This window comes from Phytophthora parasitica (assembly GCF_000247585.1).
Source record: "Phytophthora parasitica INRA-310 unplaced genomic scaffold supercont2.28, whole genome shotgun sequence".
Taxonomy (NCBI): Eukaryota; Oomycota; class Peronosporomycetes; order Peronosporales; family Peronosporaceae; genus Phytophthora; species Phytophthora nicotianae.
In genome coordinates, this window is record NW_008649014.1 from 134,884 (window position 1) to 154,018 (window position 19,135).

At 50.5% G+C, this 19,135-nt stretch overlaps 15 protein-coding genes across 15 annotated transcripts in view; 7 read left to right on the forward strand and 8 right to left on the reverse strand.

The window, feature by feature from the left end:
- Positions 1-152: 152 nt before the first annotated feature.
- Positions 153-614, forward strand: PPTG_12176 (hypothetical protein; the record flags this gene model as incomplete). The annotated part of the gene is made up of 1 exon (XM_008907873.1): positions 153-614. One exon carries the CDS (start codon positions 153-155, stop codon positions 612-614), a length of 462 nt encoding a protein of 153 aa, XP_008906121.1.
- A 525-nt stretch (positions 615-1,139) lies between these two features.
- On the forward strand, positions 1,140-1,757 carry PPTG_12177 (hypothetical protein; the record flags this gene model as incomplete). The annotated part of the gene is made up of 1 exon (XM_008907874.1): positions 1,140-1,757. The coding sequence occupies one exon, from the start codon at positions 1,140-1,142 to the stop codon at positions 1,755-1,757; it is 618 nt and encodes a 205-aa protein (XP_008906122.1).
- A 92-nt stretch (positions 1,758-1,849) lies between these two features.
- On the reverse strand, positions 1,850-2,250 carry PPTG_12178 (hypothetical protein; the record flags this gene model as incomplete). The annotated part of the gene is made up of 2 exons (XM_008907875.1): positions 1,850-1,898; positions 1,973-2,250. 2 exons carry the CDS (start codon positions 2,248-2,250, stop codon positions 1,850-1,852), a joined length of 327 nt encoding a protein of 108 aa, XP_008906123.1.
- Positions 2,251-2,726: 476 nt separating this feature from the next.
- On the reverse strand, positions 2,727-2,979 carry PPTG_12179 (protein Ric1; the record flags this gene model as incomplete). The annotated part of the gene is made up of 2 exons (XM_008907876.1): positions 2,727-2,775; positions 2,855-2,979. 2 exons carry the CDS (start codon positions 2,977-2,979, stop codon positions 2,727-2,729), a joined length of 174 nt encoding a protein of 57 aa, XP_008906124.1.
- Positions 2,980-3,873: 894 nt separating this feature from the next.
- On the reverse strand, positions 3,874-4,638 carry PPTG_12180 (hypothetical protein; the record flags this gene model as incomplete). The annotated part of the gene is made up of 1 exon (XM_008907877.1): positions 3,874-4,638. The coding sequence occupies one exon, from the start codon at positions 4,636-4,638 to the stop codon at positions 3,874-3,876; it is 765 nt and encodes a 254-aa protein (XP_008906125.1).
- A 269-nt stretch (positions 4,639-4,907) lies between these two features.
- On the reverse strand, positions 4,908-5,663 carry PPTG_12181 (hypothetical protein; the record flags this gene model as incomplete). Its single annotated transcript, XM_008907878.1, has 1 exon — positions 4,908-5,663. The coding sequence occupies one exon, from the start codon at positions 5,661-5,663 to the stop codon at positions 4,908-4,910; it is 756 nt and encodes a 251-aa protein (XP_008906126.1).
- A 338-nt stretch (positions 5,664-6,001) lies between these two features.
- On the reverse strand, positions 6,002-6,832 carry PPTG_12182 (hypothetical protein; the record flags this gene model as incomplete). Its single annotated transcript, XM_008907879.1, has 1 exon — positions 6,002-6,832. One exon carries the CDS (start codon positions 6,830-6,832, stop codon positions 6,002-6,004), a length of 831 nt encoding a protein of 276 aa, XP_008906127.1.
- A 126-nt stretch (positions 6,833-6,958) lies between these two features.
- On the reverse strand, positions 6,959-8,660 carry PPTG_23007 (hypothetical protein; the record flags this gene model as incomplete). Its single annotated transcript, XM_008907880.1, has 2 exons — positions 6,959-7,717; positions 7,878-8,660. 2 exons carry the CDS (start codon positions 8,658-8,660, stop codon positions 6,959-6,961), a joined length of 1,542 nt encoding a protein of 513 aa, XP_008906128.1.
- Positions 8,661-9,688: 1,028 nt separating this feature from the next.
- On the forward strand, positions 9,689-10,117 carry PPTG_12185 (hypothetical protein; the record flags this gene model as incomplete). Its single annotated transcript, XM_008907881.1, has 1 exon — positions 9,689-10,117. One exon carries the CDS (start codon positions 9,689-9,691, stop codon positions 10,115-10,117), a length of 429 nt encoding a protein of 142 aa, XP_008906129.1.
- Positions 10,118-10,734: 617 nt separating this feature from the next.
- On the forward strand, positions 10,735-11,242 carry PPTG_23008 (hypothetical protein; the record flags this gene model as incomplete). The annotated part of the gene is made up of 4 exons (XM_008907882.1): positions 10,735-10,776; positions 10,835-11,007; positions 11,072-11,182; positions 11,224-11,242. 4 exons carry the CDS (start codon positions 10,735-10,737, stop codon positions 11,240-11,242), a joined length of 345 nt encoding a protein of 114 aa, XP_008906130.1.
- Positions 11,243-11,515: 273 nt separating this feature from the next.
- PPTG_12186 (hypothetical protein) lies at positions 11,516-12,293 on the reverse strand (the record flags this gene model as incomplete). Its single annotated transcript, XM_008907883.1, has 3 exons — positions 11,516-11,910; positions 11,980-12,028; positions 12,147-12,293. 3 exons carry the CDS (start codon positions 12,291-12,293, stop codon positions 11,516-11,518), a joined length of 591 nt encoding a protein of 196 aa, XP_008906131.1.
- A 3-nt stretch (positions 12,294-12,296) lies between these two features.
- Positions 12,297-13,193, forward strand: PPTG_23009 (hypothetical protein; the record flags this gene model as incomplete). The annotated part of the gene is made up of 3 exons (XM_008907884.1): positions 12,297-12,418; positions 12,586-12,720; positions 13,136-13,193. 3 exons carry the CDS (start codon positions 12,297-12,299, stop codon positions 13,191-13,193), a joined length of 315 nt encoding a protein of 104 aa, XP_008906132.1.
- Positions 13,194-13,791: 598 nt separating this feature from the next.
- PPTG_23010 (hypothetical protein) lies at positions 13,792-14,605 on the forward strand (the record flags this gene model as incomplete). The annotated part of the gene is made up of 2 exons (XM_008907885.1): positions 13,792-13,969; positions 14,559-14,605. The coding sequence occupies 2 exons, from the start codon at positions 13,792-13,794 to the stop codon at positions 14,603-14,605; spliced, it is 225 nt and encodes a 74-aa protein (XP_008906133.1).
- A 1,444-nt stretch (positions 14,606-16,049) lies between these two features.
- Positions 16,050-17,802, forward strand: PPTG_12187 (hypothetical protein; the record flags this gene model as incomplete). Its single annotated transcript, XM_008907886.1, has 4 exons — positions 16,050-16,787; positions 16,858-17,196; positions 17,257-17,472; positions 17,530-17,802. The coding sequence occupies 4 exons, from the start codon at positions 16,050-16,052 to the stop codon at positions 17,800-17,802; spliced, it is 1,566 nt and encodes a 521-aa protein (XP_008906134.1).
- Positions 17,803-18,148: 346 nt separating this feature from the next.
- PPTG_12188 (hypothetical protein) overlaps positions 18,149-19,135 on the reverse strand; it is a gene marked incomplete at its 3' end in the record, with an annotated part of 1,823 nt that continues 836 nt past the window's right edge. The window contains exons 2-3 of the mRNA XM_008907887.1: positions 18,970-19,121; positions 18,149-18,835 (exon numbers count right to left, since the gene is read on the reverse strand). Coding sequence (XP_008906135.1) covers positions 18,149-18,835; positions 18,970-19,121 — 839 coding nt within the window. The remainder of the gene's footprint in view (positions 18,836-18,969; positions 19,122-19,135) is intronic.

Below are 19,135 nucleotides of genomic sequence, written 5' to 3' on the forward strand. Positions count from 1 at the left end.
CGACGCAAGAAGACAAGAAGCGCACAACGACAACAACATTTTAACAAGTTCTAAACAGCTTCAACCTCGTTCTAAAATGCAAAAAAGACTTCTAGAATCAAAGTGTGTTTCTGACCAATCAGATCGCGACACTGCTTCTCAAAAAGCTAGGCATGCCGACGGCGGCGGATCTAGAGTTGGCTGCGGCCCGCGTGAACCTGTGCCTCGGCGCCGAGCGCCAATTGCTAGCTCGCAATGCGCAGAAGCGTCGCCTGCCAGTGACCATCGTCACCGGTTTCCTGGGTGCGGGCAAGACGTCGCTGCTTCAGCACGTTCTGCAGCACAAGCTGAACCTTCGCGTGGCCTGTGCAGTTAGCGACCTGGCCGCTATCAACGTGGACGCGCTGCTGGTGGCCAATCAGCTAGCGGGCAACGGCAACAAGCTCTTCGAGCTTAAAGCAGACCCGAATAGCAGCTTGGATGCGTTTAAAGACGCCGTGTGGCAGGTGCTCAACGAGGACGACGACGCTGCAGCACTAGGTCATGTGGACTACCTCGTTATGGAAACCAGTGGCACAACAGATCCCACACAATTGGTCGCGGCCGTGCAGGAGAAATTCGGCAAGATGACATGAGCTCGACTGGACTCGGTAGTAACAGTGGTGGACGGAGATGCAGTGGCCCAAGATGCTCTGCATGGGGTGGAGCCCTGTGCCGTGGCTGTGCGACAGCTACGATGCGCTGATGTGGTGCTGCTCAACAAGGTGGACTTGCTGGACGAAACCAAGCTGAAGACTGCGCGGCAGGTTATCGAGAAATATGCGCCTAGCGCTCGAGTGTACGAGACGGATCACGGTCAAGTGTACTTGCCACATGTGTTGGATATCGCCCCGCCTGAAGATGTTTTCAATGGCGGAGTGAGTCATGAGAAGGTGCAAGCGCAATGGAACACGGGCTTAAGTGCGTTAAATGGCGCCGTGACGCCTGCATCAAGTCGTCTGCGAGTGGAGAGAAGATCGGAAGTGGCCTTAAATGAGGTGCCTCCTTCGCAAGCGTTTTCCTCAGTGGCATTCGAGCGGACGGAACCGACTCCGCTTGCAGCAGTGCACGACTGGATTCAGCATCACTTGCCTCACGGAACGCTGCGTGCTAAAGGAGTCATGTACATTAGCGAGTTGCCAAAGTACCGCTTTGTGGTACAGTTGAGCGGCAAGCGGCGACTGGAGGTCGAGAACGCTGGAGTTTGGCAATCGACTCCAAAGACGCAGTTTGTTGTGATCGGCTTCAGTAGCCGCAGTAGTGATGGAGAGCAGTTTGACGAAGCTCAAGCTCTCGAGAGTCTTGAGACGTGTTTGTCAAGATCTACAGACCAGTTGGAAGAGAATGAGTCGAGTCGTGTTGCTTGTACTGCAAAGCTTCAAGCTGACGAGCGGTTTGAAACGCTGGCAGTTTCTGCTGAGGCCTCGACGATCGCATTCCGCCTCACGTGCCCTACGTCGACATTGGACGAGACGATGCTTCGTCACCACCATCATGTGGACATGAACGAGTTGACTAAGCGACTGGTGCGAGAGGTGAATGCCTCTGGAGGTGGCTCTCTACTGCTCTACGTCTCTAATTTGAGTCTAGATGACACAGAGGGAGACCAAGTCTATGCTGTCGCTTCTATCGTTGGCCCTGCGTCCGTTTTGAGTATGTGGAGTGAGCTAGATTCCCGTGCTGAGACGATCATCCAAGAAGTCAAGAAGAAGCTAGCAAACTGTCTGTGTGGCTTTTAGAACGTTTCAAAATGAAAAGGCAAACTTCAACGCTTTAACTTCACGCTCCATCTCTTATTGCTGGCGGCCTTCGCCTTCCTTGGACGTTGGCGCTAACTCACGCATATGACGTAGACGGCGTGGATGATTCCAGGCACGTAGCTGGTCAAACGCCATTGAAAACGTTAGCATCTTCACTCCATCAGATTTAGTCCAATTGCTATTGCACCACGCACCCGAACAGCGTCAGTAGCCCATTGATCGCCAGGTCCTTGTTGCAGCCCGTTTGCAGAAACACCCCGAGCGGTGGCAGCAACACGGCGCAGATCAAGCGCGCAGTCTTGTCCCAATCGAAACCCGAGGCGCTGGAGGACGAACGGTGCTCGTCGCCCTCAAACCAAATATCCGCGTCGTCCACAGCGTGGCCCATTGTTGCAGCAGCTTCTGAGCTCTTGGCAAAAACTTCAACAGTGGCAGAAAAGATCTTTTCATCACTGCAATTTTGTTGAATCATTGACGGCAACTGATTTGGCACAACTGGCGAAAGACAAAAAAAAAAAAGAAAGATCGATCGATATCGATCTCTATATTAACTTTGGCCCACTACAAGTGGCAGATCTCCTCGAATAAAAACAAAAACATCGGTGTAGCCGTTATCTACTCTCCTCTTCAATGTACGTGTGCGATCTCCAACTGCGACTGCACAATCAGCCACCACAGCCAACAACACAGTTGCCATTGTACGAGAGCATTTCACTCCTCTTCAATGTGCAAAGTGTCCCAACCGCAGCGACAAACTGAAAGAAACCGTTGAGAATCCACACGCCACTGTACGAGAGGGAAGACGCGAACTCTTTCGCGAAGTATCTATCTGGTATCCACGTCGACGCCGTATCTCTGCTATTCTGCGTCGACTGAAGAAGCCTTGCCACTTGCCGTGGACTCATAGAGAACACAGCGCCACATCTTTTATTTCAATGTGGCGCTGCTCTATTCCTTGATCAAAATGTAGACAGCGTGGATGACACCGGGGATGTAGCTGTTGGCGGCGCAAAGCGGAACGAAAAGTTAGAGAAATGCTTGCAGGAAGTCAACTGGCAAGTCCTAGTATTACGCACCCGAGAACGGTGAGCAGGCAGTTGATGGCCAGGTCCTTGGTGCAGCCGACCTGGAAGAACACACCGACGGGCGGGATGATGACCGAGCAGATCAGGCGAGGGATATCTCCGCAGGTAATCGGCATTTTTGCTTAGTTTGTTGGGCGGGGACTTCTTCTCACGGAGCAAAATCGAAAGTGATATGCGGCGTTGCCCGACGCTGCTGGACGCACGTGGGTGAGGATCGGGCAATCTTTTCGCTCCGACTTGTTTTCAGTATGGCGCGACACCTTCAAGCGAAGGTGGGATGGGTGACAGCTGCAGATTTGATCAGCATGCTGATTGGCAAAAATCCGAGGGAAAAATGGCTTCGAAATTAAATGGACCAATCGGCGCACGAATTGAAAGGCGCCAATTTTGATATCCTAGCTTCTCCAAGATTCTTGGTCGGATGTCACAACTTGTGACTCACAACAGGCGTCGGCCTATTCGGACTGGCATATGCTATCAACACAGTGGATTCTCACGGATATAAAGCGAGTAGCTTTACGAAATGCAGTCACTGTTGTGTTGGCCGAGCGGTGGTACTGTATTCCCAACTCAATCATCCGATTTGGCTGCGTCACATCAACCAGGGACCACATGAGCAGAAAAAAGCAGGACTATTTTTTTAGGGTGTGGGTACATTTCCACACGGGACGATTGGCCAGCAAAAATCATTTATCAGTTCATGTATTGGCTGAAAGCGATTTTTATTTCAACCAATCGTAGTGGTGTCAGTATCCTGGAACTTCCACTGGAATGCTGGAAGATTGCTATTGACTTGTTAAGGATCGAATTTCTGATGAGAACAGTGCTCTGAGAACACCTTCTTGCAGGGTTACAAGTTGCAACAGGTCATGCATGTTGGGATGACAGCATTTCGTTGAAAAGCGTGAAGGTTGCATCATACTTTAGAGATTGAGGAGGTCATATTTTTGTTGGCACTTAACTGCTCCCTACTCACGAGTACCCCTACATTTTTACACTTCGTCCGCCGCTTAGACCGTGCCGTAGACGCCAGTCTTCTTGCCTGAAAGCAGAGCCTCGTCGTCCTCCTCGTCAACCCACTTGTCGCCGCCCTCGCGCTCCATCTTGATGGCCAGCAGCGCGGCTCCGCATGTGTTGGAGAAGATGAAGAGCGGGCCAACAAGCGGGATCATTTGCAGCAACAGCATCTGGAAGCCAAAGCTCGTGTATTGGAACTTACGCTGGCTGATCCAGCGCTGCTGCTGCTTGAAGCCCAGGCCCTTGAGGTCGAAGTAGTACAGATGTGACTCCCAGGCCATGAAGGTGCTGTGCAGCCACGCATAGACAATGCTACCAATGACAGGGATCAGGTGCAGCGGCAGCGACACAATGAGTAGGATGACGTGGAAAATGGCGTCCAGGCGGAAGAACGCCGAGCACACACGCACGACGGCGGACTCCTGAGATTCGCGGTCCACGAGGGCAGCGTAGCCCTTTTCGCGCAGCACATAAGCGAAGATCTTGTCCTTGAAGTACTCAAGCACAATGAATGCGTACAGCAGCGTGACCAGGAAGATCTCCACGATGACGAAGATGACTGCGAAGATCCACGAGAGCACCGAAGGCAGACCCTTCTCAGCCATCCAGTTCTCCTGCGGTCGAAGCGTCCAGGCAAAGAGCAGGAAGACCGAGAAGATACTGAAGGCCAGCGTCAGCAGCAGTGGGAACGCCGCCTGCTTCCACAGATGCGGGTGGCCGATGAAGAACTTCACGCCCTTGAGAGCGTAGAACGGCATTGCTACAAAATCGAGATTCCGACGCAGATGCACGACAAATATCCAATTGGGAAATGGCTGATGAGTAGCAGCCCAAATGAGTGGAGACCCGAGAGACAGGGGATCAAATTGATACAGGCAACCAGTATTGATGACGCTCCTCAAATGATTTTGTACCCACGAGCGGAGCAATCCTGAAGCAGCTGATATGTACGTCAGAATCAGATCTTTTGCACACGTCACAGATTTACAAGTTGCTGTGAACGTTCCGCCCCACTTCCTATGCTACGCTAGACCGTGTCGTAGTCGAAGTCGCTGCTGTCGCTACTCCCGATCAATGTCTTCTCTTCATCGGCCCGCTTGTCGCTGCTGTCGATGCGCTCTAGCTCTTCGGCCAGGAGCGCAGCTCCGCATGCATTCGTGAACATGAAGAACGGGCCGGCACACGGGATCGTATGAAGCAGCAGCGCCTGCATGCCGAAGCTTGAGTACTGCACCTTGTAACACCGCACCCAGTGCTGTTGCTGAAGCAAACCGAAGCCCTTGATCTCGAAGTAGAAGAGATGCTGCTCCCACGCCAAGACACTACCATGCAGCCACGCGTACACGAGGCTGCCGAGGATCGGGACCAAATGCAATGGTAATGAGATAACGCCGAGTACGCTGCGAGACAGAAAATATGACGTGCATACTTTCACGGCAGTTGAGCGGCGCTCATGGCCTTCCAGCAACGATCCGAAGCCGCGGTCTCTCAAGACGAAGACGAAGATCTTGTCCTGGAAATAATCGACGCACACGATGCCGTAGGCAACGGTGGACACGAAGATTTCCGTCACGACGATGGACAGCCCTAGTATCTCGGCAAGTTGCTTCGGTACATCTTTGTCATCCAGCCAGTCTTTTTGACGAGATAGCGTGTGTGAGAACAAGAAGAACGCTGTTACCACCCCGAACGCAATTGTGAGGATGAGGGGAAATGTCACTTCCTTCCACAGTGCTGGGTGGAGCAGGAAGTATTTGACACCTTGCAATGCAAACAAAGTCATAGCAGCGCGCAAGACTGGGGACGATCACGTGCTGGTTGATTAGTGAATGACGTGTGGAAGGAGACATCGAACTCGAGTGGTGCTATGGCTAGTAGACTCAAGCATCATGTTGATGATACTTCCGTTCATTACCAGTGATGCTGGTGTGCGCTACTGATGACGGGACGGCAATCATTCTTGGTATGTACATGTAGAGCTGCTGACTAAAATATGTAAGCATAGACAACCTGAACGATAGAACTATCAACTTCGAGTGTAGCGAGTATTATCGTGCATAGCTAGCTTGCGTTCTGGTTGCATACTACTCGTAGAAACTCATTCAATCAGACTATACAACTTTACTTCGAGGTGCTGCCATACGGCGGGACATACGCGCCGAGTTTGTTGACAAGTGGCACTTTGTCCACCTCGAGGCTTTTCTTGGTTTCCTTGTCCTTGCCACCCCAGTGCCATTTGCTGTTCTTTCGACGCTCCTGCTTTTCCAGGTCCTTCTCAATACTAGCAGCGAACAACGCGGCGCCTGCAGCATTCGTGAACATGAAAATCGCGCCGGCAATGGGGATCATCTCCAGGAGCATCGCCTGCATGCCAAACGCCGAGTACTGAAGCTTCCGATCGGCAATAATTTCCTTTTGCTGGTCAAAATCGAACGCCTTCATCTCGAAGTAGTACAAGTGCGCCTCCCAGGCCATGAGCGTGCCATTGAGCCATGCATACGTGAGGTTACCCAGCACAGGAATCATATTAAGCGGTAGTGTGATCACCAGCAGCCCCAGCCGTAGCAAGATGCTCACACGACAGCAGGAAGTCATCACCCGCAGGAATGGCGAGTGGCGCTCCTCGTTCTCCACCAGCTCACGGTAACCACGCTCGATCATGACGTGTGCAAAGATCTTGTCCTTGTACCATTCAAGCGTAACGAGGCCGTAGATGAGGGTGACGATGAAGACTTCTATGATCACGAAGATCACAGCTATGAGCCACGCGAAGAACGTGGAGAGTCCGGCGTTATAAAGAGCCTCTTCTTGCCGATGCAGCGTCAAGGTGAAGAGCGTGATGGCCACGCCCAACGCCACGGCCATTGTCAGCAGCACGGGGCACACGGACAAGCGCCAGAGACGCTGGTCTCCCAGGAAGTAGAGGACGCCTCGCAGCGGATAAGTCGACATATTGAGATTTTAGTCGAATGATAATTGTGAATTGTGAAATTTGTACGAGATAATATGGATAATGGATACTGGACTTGGATGAAGATGGATTTCTTATTTGAGTCAAGAAACTTGTGGAGCTACATTCTACACGAGAGAGCGATACAAGTCGGGCTCTTCTGTCTGAACCGGCGGTTGCTTGGCGGCTTCCTCCCTCTCGATACTGGAAGCGAATAAAGCGGCGCCGACGGTATTGGCGAACATGAAGACTGCTCCGATACCTGGCACCATCTCCAGCAGCAACGCTTGCATGCCAAAGAGTCTGTATTGCATACTACGTTCGTCAATGAGCGCTTGCTGCTGTTCGAAACTGTAGTTCTTGAGCTCGAAGTAGAAGAAATGATACTCCCACGCCACGATCTGGCCGTTCAGCCACGCGTACATGGTGTTGCCTACCACAGGCACAACGTTTAAAGGCACCGAGACCACCAGCAGACCGAGACGCAGTAGCACACTCACGCGACAGCAACTTGTGCAGATACGGATACATGACGCATGCTTGCGCTTGTTGGCCACGAGCTCGGTGTGCCCTTGTTCGCGCATTACGTACTCGAATATCTTGTCCTGGTAGCAGGCAAGGCAGATCAAGCTGTAAATCATGACGATCACGAAGCTCTCCACGAGACACAACATGATAGCCAGCACCCAGGCCAGACCTTCCGGCACTCCAGCGTCGTAGAGCGCTTGTTCCTGCGGATACATCGCTGCACCGAGCAGCACAATGACCGTAGTCATGCCCACGACAATCGTCAAAACTACGGGACAAAAGGTCATCTTCCACAGCGGCGGATGTGACAGGAAGTAGGCGAGCCCCTGAGCTACGTACGTCGACATGTTGCGTTGAGACTTCGCAAAGTTGAAAATGAGGAAAACCACAAGGATACTTTTTCATCAGCGAGAAATTTCAGAGATAGACATGGCTGCATCCCTCTCATAATGGCTGCCGTGAGTGCGTCCTCGATATATGGCACATTATCGTTTATAGATAGTGAGGTCTACACTAGACAATGCCTCCGGACGGCACGTAGCCATGGTTGTACGCGTTGGTGTTGGCGTAGTTGGGCTGCACGCCACCATGTTGCAGTGCCGTGCGCTCGCGTTCCTCCTCCTCCTCAAAATGGGCAGCCATCAGTGCCGCCCCCACCGTGTTGGTGAACACGAAGATCGAGCCGACACCTGGGATCATTTCCATGAGTAGTGCCTGCATGCCGAAGGACGAGTACTGCACTTTGTGCTCTTTGACGAAGGCTTTCTGTTGAGCGTAGTTGAAGTTCTTGAACTCAAAGTAGAGCAAATGATACTCCCAGGCTAAGATGGTGCCATTGAGCCACGCGTAGATGATGGAGCCGATGATCGGGATCAAATTAAGAGGAAGTGTCACGATCAGCAGTATGAGGCGTAGCCAGAGACTCACACGGCAACAAGAGCGACAGGCGCGGACACAACCGGCGTGACGGTCCTCATCTTCCACCATCTCCTTGAAGCCGCGTGCAACCATAACCTGTTCGAAGACCTTATCCTGGTAGCAGCCCATGATGACGAGGTTGTAGATGAGCGTGACGAGGAAGATCTCCACCAGTACGAGCATGACGGCCAGCAGCCATGAGAGCCACTTGGCTACACCCGCATCCTCCAATCCCTCGGCTTGAGGCACCAAAGCGACGGAGAAGAGCACGACCACGGAGGTGATGGCCACGATGAGTGTCAAAAGTAGCGGACACAGCGTCGAGAGCCACAGACGCGGGTGCGTTGCGAAGTAGGCAAGGCCCTGCACTACGTAGGTTGACATGGACGATCGGAGGGGACTATGCTAGTGTGGCGAAGTCCTAACGCAAGGTAAAGAAGGACTGCACTCGCGCCAACCTGCTTCGCTATCTTAGGTCGATGATGCAAGATAGAAGGAGGAGCAAAGTGAAGCAAACAGTTGAATGGTGACGAGATGTGTACGTAAGGTGGTATAACGAGTACTAAACAAAGTGCGCTTTACGAATTTGAAGATTAACGCTGCAGCCACCAGCTTGAATGGTTTTGTCACAGCGATGTGCAGATCATACCGTAGGCCACGGGCTGAATATGTAAAAAGTTTCGTTGTTAATAAAAACCACAATCCGCCACTGGACGGGGTACTTTCCGCCACAATGCCATCGCGTCCATTTTAGTTTTCGCGCGCTAAGAGCATCTCCAGCGGTAGGCTCTAACGATGGTTTTATCCTAAAAGTTGCGCAAATAAATCTATCGTAAAGTTTTATTGCCCCCACCCGTCGGTGGTATTATTAGTTTTAACTTCAGGAAGATCTATAATTCTGGTCCAAGGACTTTATATAAAACCTCAGGTTAACGAAAGGAAACCTTCACTGACTAATGCCGTGCCGTGCCCGGAGAAGCTCTGAATATTTGCGTATTAGCGTTCAGTTTAACTACTGTAGTTTATTTGACGTGACCAGTGGACGTAAGTTTGTTGCTGAGCAAGGCGGCCGAGGGCAACTTGCCACTTCTAAGTGAAAATCAATTTTTCAGCCAATCAAGCTTCGGTATAAGGAATGTTGTGCGAAGGTCGCTTTTCACCGACTGGGTCAACATTCTAGAGATGTTGAGCGAATGTCGCTTTTCACCGACTGGGTCAACATTCACTAATTTTGAATAGACTTTAGGCAGGTAACAAAACATTCCGACTCTCGAAACAGTCTTTATGATGAAATGCTAAGTTCGAATGGCCGAATGGGTACAGTTTATTTATTTATATAGGATCTTCGACGGTCCGCGATTGCCCCTAAAACTCTGAATATAAATATTCAGAGAACAGAAACTTGCAGTACGATGGGGAAGGGCTTAGCGTGGAGCGAGAGCGAGACCATACAGCTTTGCCTGTCGTGGCTGGAGGTATCGGAGGACGCAGTGCGTGGTGCAGGACAGAAGAAGAGCACGTTCAGCAGTCGCTTGTATAGCCATTGGCTGGAAAACGAGACACCAGAAGACAAGGATCCACGAACGGAGGTCGCGATAATGGGACGATGGAAGAAATTGCAGCCAGAAGTAACGAAGTTCTGTGGTGTATATGCAAAGGTCACCAGTAGAGAGAGCTCAGGATGGAATGACGCTATGTATCTGGACGCTGCGTTGAAGGTTTACCAAGAGCGACACAAACAGCCGTTCGAGTTTCTTGCGGCGTGGAAAGAGCTCAAGGACAAGCCCAAGTGGACCAACAAGATCACATCGGCCTCATCTATTGGGATCAAGCGAGGTTAAGTGATGTCGCGTCCGTGGAGAGACCAGAAGGCCGCAAAGCAGCAAAGGCGGCTAACGCCAAATCTAAGGGGAATCAAGGAAGCACTGCAGTCCATTCGATTGGGGGTGAAGTCTCATCTCAGGTTCGTTGTTGCCACCGTAAAGAAGGTCGCTGTAATGGAGCAAAATCTCCATCTATCTATCTTCTTCCAGAATCCCGCCAGCTACGAGTCACAAAATTTTTACTATGCAGCGAAAGAACCATCCTCCCATATTTCTCGATCCCGCTCTTTATTTGCTCTCCTGCCTTTGGTAGATCCGCCGTGTTTGCCCCGCACTGCGCTCGTGTTGTCCACCCCTCCCTCAGGTAACATGTAGGTGAAATAGTACTCTTCTTCCGAGTCGTCGTCGGCCATACTTGACGTCACCAGCGCTTCACTCCTTCGTGAATTTCTGGTAATGCGGTATTTAGAGAGATCTTTTGTGTCGTAGTTTGATTGGACTAAAAAAGTTAAGTCGCGCTGTGAGTCCAAACCGCTGTAGACAAGATGCAATCAGGAGTTCTATTCAAAACAATTGAGGTCCCATCCGCCTCAATAGGACTTGCAAATAAGTCTAACCGCTGGAGATGCTCTAAGATGCCACGAAGACCTAACAACAAGAATCGCAAGAAGCATCAGGTACACAAACTAAAATACTTATTACTTGTATTATATATATTTAATAGTTTTTGCCTAGGTAATCGAGTGTCTCAGCGCAGCAGAATCTATTACTGCAACAGCAAATTTTTCTGTTGATCGTTCGACACTGTACCGATGGAAGAAGCAGCGTACAAACATAGAAAATGCTGCTCAGCAGAACCCATTGGTTTGTTACGGAGTTGGCATCCGTCATCCGGTTCTCGAGAAGAGGTATGTATCATATTTCTTCTTCTTAATTTTTATGTATTTACAAAATACCTGCTGGTACATTTAGGCTATTCGACTGGATTGTCGACATGCGAAAGAATAGGTCGCTGTGTGTTTCAACGGAGTGCTTGCTGTTGATGTTGGCCAAGTACGCTCCCAAGCTCTCCCAGAACAAAACGTGTGCGGTAAACCTCATCTATATCCGTCGGCTTCTAACAGTGCACGACACCAGGGGTAACGCGTTTTGTCAATCAAACGACCCGTTTTGGGCAAACCACACACATCAATCCATAGAACTCGGCGCCAGCTATCCAGTGGTCACTTCAGAACAGGGCCTCCGAATATGGCATTTTTATTTAGTAGACAAAAGGTAGACAACATACATTATGCGTTATCTCCTCAATACTCTAGCAAATAAATTATGTCATTGTACGATGACGGCAAATTAATAACGGAGTAATGGAGACCACTAAAATGTATTATCTTAGTTCTCCATTGAAAAACATGTACATCAATTGATGCTGTTGACCGTGCTTGAATCCCAATAACCACGGTTCTCACGGAGAAATAAGACCATCTCCAGCGTTGCAGGTAGCAACCCGTGCCTTTGGTGGCCAAATGTCACCCTCACCACACTAAAAAAGCGTTCCACCACGTTAGACGTTGGTGGAATCGTCTTTAGCTGCTCGTAGGACACAGAGGGTTCGACAATCCGGCGGCGCTTGCGAAGTCGCTCAACAAACGAAAGATCTTCGTCGTCCGATTCCACCGTTGCGTCGACGGCCAGCTTTGCGAAAGGACCAAGGGCAGTTTTCTCCGCACGCGTCAGGCGGTCCTGTCGGCCCCTCAGAACACGAACACACCCTGACTCAAAGTCAGGTTTGTGAACGATTTCAGATCTAGAGCCTATTTAAACATAATAGATAATAACATTAGAGCTACAATACAAAAAAATAAAACTTATCATTAACGTACCGAGATGTGTCTCGAACTGTGGCTTTAGAGCAATAAGCTCGTCAAACCACTGTCGGACATCCAGCAAACCACGTCGCGACCTTGAAGCGCCTTGGCGACGGATTCTACATCATTGAGCTCCTTAAACAAGGCTCGGAGGCACTGTTCGACGCAGGCGAGGGCAGGACCTCCATGATATCGTCATTTTCTACATCCAAGAATTCGAGTAACTGGAAATAGCCCTTCAACATCCCAAAGTAGAACTCCAACGGCAGGTGTGGAAGCCCTCGGTAACCGGCTGCAGGCTCCCTCTGTTGGATAGTCTGAAGACGCATAAGATGGCGACTGTACGCTATGTACTTCAACAAGAGTGCTGCACCAAAGTTGAGTTTGTGCCGTCAGGCATTACTGGGATCACTCAACCCATGAATGTTGCCGTCATGAAAGATCCAAGGATCGAGTGAGGTGCGTTTGTTTTTTCTAGCTCGCTTTGGTTATACTGATCTAACTTGCTATTGAAATACTATTTACATCTTTGTATCTGCAACACCACATTGACAATGACTTTCCGATCACACCTAAAGAAAAGCGGGCATTGATCTCCCGCAACATTGCGGATGCGTGGAGTGCTATCCCAGAAGAAGTGATTGTCAAGGGATTCGTGAGGGCTGGAATCGTCCCGGTCGGACCACGCGATGCTACCGGTCGTTTCCGTGTCCACGGTGTTGGTAGTACCGAGGCTCCAGTTGTCTGTGACGAAGGGTAACAAAACTGCATTAATACACATTGCTTTTTTTCTTTTAACTTATTTTGTAAGGTTACTTTTTAACAATGGAAGGGGTGTCATGACTATCAATTTCAGGAATATTGAACTTTTTTTCGTCGGCGATTCTTTTTACGAGTACCGCATCGTCGTAGTCATAAACGACGTTGATTGCTAAGGGACAGCTGCATAGGGTCCACGCAGAACCAGCCATTTTCTTGAAGAGGTTTTGTTAATTACCGAAAGAGCACATTTAATTTTAGACTCAGTGCAGGTAAAACAACACTCCATAAGAAGTCAGACCTCAAAGCACGCTAGCAAACCAAGAGAATCATGGGTCGTCCTCGCAAAAATGACAAAGGCAAGAAATGAAACGCACGCTGTGGGATATGCTCACAAACGTGATGTCCTCAGATACATCGAGGACGGTCGCACCGTTGATGAGACCATTAAAACTTCTGTGGCGAGTTAAAGGGCAATGAAGTTCGGGCTAAAAAAACAATAAGTGGATGAAGCAGACAGCAACAACGCGCTGCATGTGAATCTGGCCGGGGACATCATCTCAAGCTGCGCAGTCTTGGCGACGTGACTGAACTTAGCAAGGACACCAAAGCTTCCATCGTTCTTTGGTTGAAGTCTCTGAGGATGGAGGGGCCCCAGTCTCCCGTCTCATGTTACAGTTCCACGCTAAAGCCATTGCCTCTGAGGTCGGACTTGGAGACAAATTCGCTGCAACGTCGACATGGATTAAGCTATTTCTTCGACGCCACTAACTTTCACACGACAGGGACAAACGACGCCAGATGACTCCCATGAAGCTGCAAAAGTGTTCAGGACGCAGGTTTTACAGACGGTTGTGGAGAAAACAGCGTACAAGATTACAATGCAGGCCGAACGGGTATGGATTTATCATTTTATTTTTTAAGCTATCATTTCTGAACTTAATTTTTCACTGACAATATATTTTAGCGGTGAATTACGAGAATATTCCGAAATAAACTAAATCCGAACGTGGAGTTAAACCTGTCTGGGTGAAATGTGGAAATAAAGAGAAGGCACGAGCGACGGCAATGCTCTTAGTGGACTGGGAAGGTATCGAATTACCAACGTTTCAGGTGTTCAAGATTGCTCCGTCCAAGGTTAAAGAAAAACGCGTCCAGAATGACAAACAGCGTCACGGATCCAGTTCGACTAAGTGGAATCGCAAAATTCGACCCTTGCAAGAGCGCCACAACTGTCAAATTTACGGTAACCGATGTGCTTAGCGGAATTTAGTTTTATCGGTGAAATTTCTAAAATTCTTTTTGCCACTGGGCCACTGATGTCGAGCAATATGTGGCACCTGTCAACGTTGTACTTCTTAAGGTACCACCACGCTACATGTATATCTGCCAGCCAGCAGACATATCGTGGAACAAGCCTCTAAAAGCTGCTTTTCGCGCTCTGTGGGTTAATCGACTTTGAGTTCAGCTTATAGAATACCATAGAGGAGAGCAAAAGCGAAAAAAACGAGAAACATCCAGAGAGAGATTGTCCGTTTTCACAAGGAGCTGATACAAGAGAACGTCGACATTGAAGTCGGGCGTCTCCGAAAAAAGCATAAAGAGAAGCCGTTTACTTTAAAGCCGCCGAGTCGAGCTGGCATCGCCGAGTGGGTGTCGACATCCTGGGACAATCTGTCCAAAAGAAACGATTATTAGTGGTTTTGACAAGATTAACATTTTGGGCGACAAAAGGACAGCGGGAGAAGCATCAAGTATCGAAATCGAGCAGATAAATAGTAGCATTGTCGTGGAATTGGAGAGCTGTAGCCTAACTGACGGAAATGTTGACTCAGACGACGACATCGAAGCCAATGGCGGCTTCGACAGCGATAGCGAATAAAATATAGCGTAATTCAAAGTAATTTTTATTTTTATGAAAACTGCGATTTGCACACATGTGTTGGTTCCCATGATTTAACATTATTATTGAGGTAAGGCGTTCAGGATGAAGGAACTTGTGTAGGAGGAGGCAGAAAAAGTGATTGAGTTGGTTAGAGTTTTCAGTCACGGTGTTTCCTGGAAACCACCAATTTACATTTCCTGTTCAAACTGATACTATCCACTTATTCAGGATTGAGTAAAAACACAGCTAATACCTTTAGTGGTATTGTGTACTAATGTGTAAGTGTCACCAATTTGGACTCATCCTGGACAGACATGCATGCTCAGGCCCCATTAATTGAGGGAAATCGGCCCAATTTCTCTCGTATTACCTCTATTAAATTATCCGACCCTCGCTAAAACTGGCGAATTGTTAGGTTTGTGCGTAAGCCCAGTGCCGACATATCGCCAATTTGATACGAAAATATCTGTCCGATGCACATTAAAAAGCAAACAGGTATGATATGCTCATATCAGATTGAATGGCCTGCTATTAGAAGTTTACAGAAGTCATTTCCCAACCGAGAATGGTGATTATTTGCATTTCTCGAAAGGAAACGAGCGCCGACAAACGGCTTCTAGCTACACGTATTTAAGTAGCGACATGCCACGGGCGTTGACGACACCATTCCAGCGTGAACACGATTTCAACTATGGTTTAGAAACCTCCGAACGGCACCCTGAATCGTTTGCAGCACTTGCCATAGCATGCAAATTTTGCATCAAATTTGGCCGTGAAGCCAAACCTAGATACAAGCGGAAGAAACCACGAGCATGCGGTACTTCAAGCCTGCTCCCCGTTCAGACAACTATAGTCGTCATCATGAAACCCGACACCTTGGTAACAATATTCTGAAGCATCCGATGAACATTTTTCGACCACGCTAACACAATGCGAGCTCACCTAGATCTTGATGAGCCATTTCGGTTTGAGATCAGAGATCTATCGTTGACGATCTCGATGAGCCGTTCCAATATAAGATAAAGAGATCTATCGTTGACGATATCACCGGGGGTTGCAACAATACGGACATCAAGAGAACGAGTGAAATCCACACAAAATTGTTGAGTCGGCACCGCAAAGGTGGAAAACCTCACGAAGATATGTCTCGGCGCCTGTAGACCATGATCAGCACCCAAGAACGTGGATTTCCACAGGAAGATGCTTCTCAGCACACTATAGCCCGGTACCACCACATGATGCATGAAAAGCACACGTTTCGTGCATATAAGGCACGACCGCGTGCGTTGAAGGAGCGGAGCGGCCACGTCCATGACGCGTGGGCGGCTAGACTTATAGCCAATTGGTTCGTGCACAGCCAGTTTGACTTGTAGCCAATGAGGCTGAGCCCGATGCCAGTCAGTTATACAACCCCATTTCCCGAGAAACCAAGCGAGGAGTGATGCCACGGAAGCTGCCCTGGCGAGTGGTGGGAAGCGATCTCAGCACCGATGAAGCTGACGAGCTGCTGAGTAACATGAAACGACATAGCACAGGGAAGAACAACGCGATGCCGTGTACGGCTTGTGGCGCCGGCTCGCACCACGGCATGAGGTACAAGTTGCTGAAGTGCGAGTCGTCGACATGCAGCGAGGTCACCTGCTCGTGGCGGGGCAAAGTCCTCGTATGTATGGACAGTGGCGACTCCTACATATACGACTTGGGGGAGCACTTCACCGCCTCCTCCTCCCCCAAGCGTGCTAGACTGTCCGGCACACAGAAAGACTTTTGCCGAGAGTTGGCTCAGCAGCGCTTGCGACCTCTCCGCATCCAGCACGCCATGGCTCGGAAGTTCCAGCTTCCTGCGGATTACCTTTCTCCCTTGGCCAAAGTCCAGAACTTCTGCAACCACTACTCCAGGAGAGAGCTGGATAATTACGCCCGGCTGGACGACCTAACCGAATGGATCCACAGCCGGACATACACTTGGAGTGAGGGCGAGCACGACGTGTTCACGTTTGCCTGGGACATGGACCAGAAGGGCAAGCCTATCGTCGGCGACGGCTCCGACGAGGAGCCATTCGTGGTTGGCCTAACTACGAAGGCGCTGGTGCGCAGGCTGACGTTGCCCCCCCCCTCCCCCGAGCGCTACATCCTACACATGGACGCTACGTTCAAACTCAACACGTCCGAGTATCCAGTGATCGTCATTGGAATATCTGATCGAGCGCGTAGTTTTCATTTGGTGGCGCTCTTTCATTGTGTCGCAGAGGCTGCAGCCCATATATGAGAGCTGTCTTGCAGCTCTCAGCCGTGTCTTCTCGTGGATCACCCAGCTGAGGCTCATGCCACGATTCGTTATGGGAGACGCTGAGCAAGGCCAGAGGAATGCTGTGTTCTCTGTGTTCCAGAACAACCCCAGCACGGAATACCTCATGTGCTTCTACCACGTCATGACCAACGTGGAAAAGCGTTTGAAAGAATTCCCCTCGCACGTGGCTTCTGCTATAGTTGGAGGGCTATACGATTTACACTTCGCGCGGGACCAGATCGCTTTTTCATGTCTGCGGGACCAGCTTTTATCGACCTGGAAGATGTACCCGGAGCTCGTGGGGTTCTGCCTGTATCTCGAGGAGCAGTGGCTGCGAAGACACTTCTCTCTATGGTAGTGCTTCTCAACGCCTAGTGGCTTTGCTACTACTAATAATCCCGTTGAGCAGTTTAACAAGGTGCTCAAACGGGATTATACGCTGCGTCGGCGCTTGAAAATGGGTACTCTACTGAAGGAGCTTCGTGGCTGCTGCATGCACGAACCAAGCAGGCAGCGTCCCTTTTGCATGGAGCCCGAGGCCGCCCCAACTTTGACCCGTCGGGTCGTGGAGCTCGTACGCGAGAAGCTGCTCCTCCGAAACATCGAAGCTGATAGAATCGCGGGCGATTAGGGCGTCATGCACATCTTCGGCTATCCTGCGAAGCGCATCGTTGTAGAAGGCGCGAAGAGATCGACGGAGGAGGAGATGTGCCTCTGCAACTACTGCTTCAAGTTCGGTGCATGCGTTCATCTCGTCTACGCGCTGAGGGCAACCGATCGCATGGATGGAGCAGGGCGACGTATCCTCGTAAGCCGCCGCATGGGGCATAAGCGTAGCGAGGACGGCATCGCGACTCTCGGAGGAATGCCCCGGGCCATCGGGCCAGCCCTGTCAGTGGATTGACGCAACACCTCCGGATGTGAACGCCGGCGACGGGTGGTTGCAGCAATGGAGGCGGTATGAATGAATATTTCCGTTACAGAGATTCAGGTGCTCCAGCGCCTTCATGGCTTTGTGTTCGTAGTCTTGGAGGGTATGAAGTCCTAGTTCTTGTCTGCGGTTGTGACCTAAGTGCGAGGCATTTTTCATTCCCGGCACAGAGCCCTTAAATGACCTGCTGTTATGCGATCAGCGACTGATTCAGCCCCCACGTGCACAATACTTCGCAAGAAGACAATCTGATTCCACGCTAACGTCGCTATCACCTTGCACTATCTCCTCCATGCGAGTATGATCCAACATCTTCAACTTACGCCTCGTCGGCGGTTTCTTCTTTCACCCTGGAGCCCTTCCAGCATCGGTCGCAGGCGCATGTCAACCACCGTTCATTACGGTAGTGAACGGTGATGTGGGCCCCAGCTGAGACGCTCTTGATCATCTTGACGAGCACGCGAACGAGCGTTTGCGTCTGCTGCTCGATGAATGCGGCGTTCGGCTCGCAGGAATGCGAAATAAAGCGGGTAATGGAGCCGCAGCGAAGGGCGTCGACGTACACGAAGTTGTTGTTGACCGACTTCGCGTTGTACAAGAGCGTGTAGCCGCTGTTCTGCTTCACAGCGAGCGGTGGCTGCCCTTCTACCATTGCGAGGAACTCCGTTAGCTCCCCGCAGTATTCACCCAGCACGTCCCTAATGTCGAGCGCAGTTGTCATGTAGGCACCAAGTCCCACTCGTCCAGTTTCGAAGAGCTTGAGCGTGACCAGCGTCCGCGGTGCGTTGCTGCAGACCGCCCCAAGCTTGCAATACTTGGGGATGCAGAACGACGCTGACGCCACGTTAGAGCACGTATCCCAGAAGCAATCCCCAAAGCAGCTGCAGCGGTCGACGCTCCCAAGATCTGGGAATTGCACGTTGTTACGCTTGCACGACAAAATCTTCTGGACGTTTGCAGGCCACGGCACGGTCTGGCACTGGAGTTGGCCCGCAGTAGCCACGGGCTAATCCGTCAGGCGTGAAGACTCTCCAACTGCTGCTTCACCTCTGGGCTGCTCTGAAGCGCTTGAAACTTGACAGCCTTGAATGTCCTGGCGTGGTAAATCTCCACGCCGCTCCTCGTCACTGCACACCTCACCTGGTACCTGCGCTTCCGGGATCTAGGCACGTGCCACTTGGCACGCCTCTTCTTAGGCTGGTGCCGAATCTTGGCACGCGCGTGTTCGTTGGGGATCGAGCGCACGTATGCCGCTGCCTCCAAATCGCTGAGGGAAGTTTGAATGGCAGTTTCTGCCCCCCCCCCC